Below are 4095 nucleotides of genomic sequence, written 5' to 3' on the forward strand. Positions count from 1 at the left end.
TACAACTAAGATTTTTAATTTCCCAAAGTAAATCTCTAATTATGATTTAGTTAATAAATACATTATACATTTGCTTTAAAAAATTATTATAGTCCCATAGTTTTAGCAATATATTATGTTGTCCATAAGTATAGAAAAATTAGTTCTCTTTCTAAAAAAAAAATTGGAGGAGAGTATTTCTCTTATTTTATTTCACCGCTTTTCTTCCTATTTTCTCTAAAAAAGCAGTAAAAATATTAATTTCAAAGAAAATAAAAGAAACATCATGCGTAACTATGTTTCCTATATTTATGGACAAGATAATATATTGCTAAGATGGTGGGATTACAATAAAATTTTAAAACATATATATAATGTATTTTTTATTCAAATCATGATTAGACATTTACTTTGGACAAATTAAATCTTAGCTATTTAATTTAATCAAAGGCATATGTCACTAATTTGGGAAAAATGGAGAGGAGGTGGATTCATAATTGTGGGACCAAAAATATTATTAAAACTTTCGATGTGGTATGAAGTAATTTTTTAAATAAGACGAAGGAATTGAAAAGGGGAAGGACGTGCAAAGTTAAGGGAGACACGTAGAACGTACAAGTCATGTGTTAGTTTAATGGGTTAAAAGAATCCATGCGTTGAATAGTACATATCTCTTTCTCCCTTGTTCCAGATTTATATTTTGATTAAGTACGTTTTTGAGGTAATTAAGAGTAGTATATTTTTATAGTTGAAGAACAATATGATTTGCTGTGGAGGCGCAGAAGAAGACAGTTATATCAACGGTCCACCGGTTAATCAAAATACAGCACCTCCGAGAGCCGGCAATCCTTATGGTGGTGGAAAGGGTGGTGGTATGTATGCTCCTATTTGGTTTTTTTCCATCAAATTTCATGGTACTTCCAACTCTTTTTTTCCTCCCAAACTGACCTATTACCTAAAACAACCTATATTACAACTCTACTTCTTTGTTCTAACGAATTTAAATATATATATACATATTCATAAAAAGATAATTGTATTCTGTCTAGTATATATATATATTAAAAAATGTGTCGAAGTCAATATAAGGATGATCCAGTAGTGTGAGTGTCTATTTGAAAAAGATGTAGTAGCAGCAAGAATGATGAATTCTCTATTTCTCGCTTGTATGTAAAAAGGAACGTACAACACAGACCCCAAAAAAAGACAACACAGCTACTGCCAAAGATAGCAGGTTACGTTGACACTAATTTGATTGTTAAAAATGGAAACATCTTGCCTCTAACATATATAGTTAACCTCTTGGCTGTGCTTAATTTATTTTCCTATTGATTGAATTGTTGATCTAAATTAACTAGCTAGGTACTTTGTTGGATGGGACATGATAAAGTCTTACTTGAAATTTTTGGGTTGGTAAAAATGCAGGTAGTGAAAGAGGAGAGCCAAGGAGTGCTGCTAAGAGTGGAGCTCCTCAGAAAGTTTTACCTATTGAGGTACCAGAAATGTCCTTGGTTGAGCTAAACAGACTTACTGGCAACTTTGGAAAGAAAACTCTCATTGGAGAGGGATCTTATGGCCGTGTTTTTTGTGCTAAATTAAGCAACGGCCAACAAGCAGCAATAAAGAAATTGGATACTACTTCTTCACCAGAACCAGATTCTGACTTCACCGCGCAGGTGAATGAATGTCTCATATTTTCCTGTTAACTAATGTAGACCACTCTCTCATCATAATATTTCTTATGCAGTTATCAATGGTTTCAAGACTTAAGCACGAGCATTTTGTAACACTGTTAGGATGTTGCCTCGCAGCAAACAATCGGATCTTGGTTTATGAGTTTGCAACTATGGGCTCGCTGCATGATGTATTACATGGTACATAATTGAATCATGAATAAACATTAATTTCCAATGTTAACATGTTACAAAAGCATTGTGTTCTTGGATGTTCTGTTGTAGGCAGAAAAGGAGTACAAGGTGCTGAGCCTGGTCCAGTTCTTACCTGGAATCAGAGAGTTAAAATTGCTTATGGTGCAGCTAGAGGACTTGAATATCTACACGAAAAAGTTCAACCGCCAATTAAGCATCGGGATGTAAGATCCAGCAATGTACTACTCTTTGATGATTTTACTGCAAAGATTGCTGATTTCAACTTGACAAACCAGTGTTCGGACACAGCAGCTCGTCTGCATTCAACTCGAGTACTGGGGACATTTGGCTACCATGCTCCAGAGTAAGCCTAGCCTTGTTATTGACAGTTAATGAATAATTAACTAGTGTCATAAAATGATATAGTGGTGCGCGCAGGTATGCTATGACAGGACAGATAACACAGAAAAGTGATGTTTATAGTTTTGGAGTTGTTCTGTTAGAACTCTTGACAGGAAGGAAACCAGTAGATCATACAATGCCAAAAGGGCAACAGAGTCTTGTCACATGGGTAGGTGTTTTAAATAAACTATATAGTATAATGAATGTCTATTTATACCTCTAAATAACGTAGCAAAAAATTCACTTTTGCAGGCGACTCCACGACTAAGTGAAGATAAAGTAAAGCAGTGTGTAGATCCTAAGCTAAATAATGAGTACCCTCCAAAAGCAATTGCTAAGGTTGTATATTCTTGTCAAACACTTGCACCCCCTATTTTTTGACATCATCTAAGTTCTAACCCTTAATTATTCTCAGATGGCAGCTGTTGCAGCACTTTGTGTTCAATACGAGGCAGATTTCCGCCCAAACATGACAATTGTCGTCAAGGCACTGCAACCACTACTCAATGCAAAACCAGCAGGAGCAGAGCCGCATGCATAGATAGAACACTATATTCTTCATTGAAACAAAGCAGAACCAACAACTATTTCAGCTATTGTGTTAGTTGTTTTGTTTTTTCTTTTGATCCACTCTGTTTCAAGATTTTGCCTTTAAACAAGAATATTCTTAATTAACTAGGCTCATTGCCACATGAGCTATATACATACCAGCTTCTTCTTCTTTTTGTTTTTGCCCCTTTGATTCAAAATAATTGAACAAGGACACTTGTCAAGCAAATTTCATCAGCATGGCCACTAAAGTTTAAATTTTATATTTTTGGTAATAACTACAGTTAAACTAAGTAAGCTTTGGTCACCAACATGAGTAGTTGTGGTGCACTGGTGAAGTGTTTCACCCTTAACCAGAGGTTTCGGATTCAAGTTCTGGGTATGGAGAAAATCTTGTTGGGAGTGTGTCACCCTGAATGGGCCCCTGCAGTGCACGACCAAAAAAAAAGTAAGCTTTGGTCATAGATTCAAAAAAAAAAATCAGTTTATTTAAAATTTATATAGTTAAAGTTGAAATTGGAATTGTGTTTGTTTATACTCTTTTCCAAGAATACTTGAAACAATGTTCATGCTTTAATATTCTTAAATACAACTTTAAAGGTGAAAAGTGAGTTGAAAAATAATTTATTCAAGAATTTAACACAAACGTTTCTTTTTTAGCCGAGTGAAGTACACATTCACGTATGACGTAACACTAACTTTTATAATTCTTTTGCGTTAAATTACATTTTTTAAGCAAGATTAATTTGAACTCAAGAACTCATTTGTAGATACATTGTATAATTGTGATCCTAAAACTTAACATTCAAAAAACTTCCAAAGGCCCTTGCACCAATTAAGCTGTGGATGTCATATCTTACTAAAAGTAGGAAGCTCCAAAGATGAAAAATTGGATTACCATTTTACCCCTAGACTAAATTAAACATCTAATTAATTAAATAATATTATTTTAATTATTTTTTGAATTGTAAGTTATTTATTAGAAAGGAAATGTGGAAGAACAAGAGCCAATTAGGATTTTTAGAATTTTAAATAAGTACGCGAATCAAGGTTTTCCCTTTTAATTTTAAATTAAAGAATATGAAGAGTTGTAACTAAATCAATATATACCACTACCAAATACAAATTTGTCATCTTGAATTCTTCGACTAGCATTTCTACGTATTTAATTAATAAAACACTAAATAGTAATCATATCATAATATAGTAAATACTAAAAGTGGGAAGGTGTTACGTCAAAATTTGCTCATTGTTATAAAATAATATATTGTGGATGTCCACTACATCAAAAAGTTAC

General features: G+C 33.3%; 1 protein-coding gene across 1 annotated transcript; it reads left to right on the forward strand.

Annotated features, from left to right (window-relative positions):
* Window positions 1-696: 696 nt before the first annotated feature.
* LOC125859826 (probable protein kinase At2g41970) lies at window positions 697-2892 on the forward strand. The gene is made up of 7 exons (XM_049539660.1): window positions 697-851; window positions 1405-1655; window positions 1727-1853; window positions 1938-2211; window positions 2286-2418; window positions 2502-2588; window positions 2665-2892. Exons 1-7 carry the CDS (start codon window positions 740-742, stop codon window positions 2788-2790), a joined length of 1110 nt encoding a protein of 369 aa, XP_049395617.1. The 5' UTR covers window positions 697-739; the 3' UTR covers window positions 2791-2892.
* The last annotated feature ends 1203 nt before the right edge of the window (window positions 2893-4095 follow it).

This window comes from Solanum stenotomum, chromosome 3, assembly GCF_019186545.1.
Source record: "Solanum stenotomum isolate F172 chromosome 3, ASM1918654v1, whole genome shotgun sequence".
Taxonomy (NCBI): Eukaryota; Viridiplantae; Streptophyta; class Magnoliopsida; order Solanales; family Solanaceae; genus Solanum; species Solanum stenotomum.

Excerpts from the sequence above, each read along its gene's own strand:
- LOC125859826 (XM_049539660.1), top strand. The coding sequence starts at position 740 with ATGATTTGCTGTGGAGGCGCAGAAGAAGACAGTTATATCAACGGTCCA. Across the intron at positions 1,854-1,937 it reads GCTGCATGATGTATTACATG|GCAGAAAAGGAGTACAAGGT; the intron begins GTACATAATTGA and ends GTTCTGTTGTAG. Across the intron at positions 2,419-2,501 it reads AACAGAGTCTTGTCACATGG|GCGACTCCACGACTAAGTGA; the intron begins GTAGGTGTTTTA and ends TCACTTTTGCAG.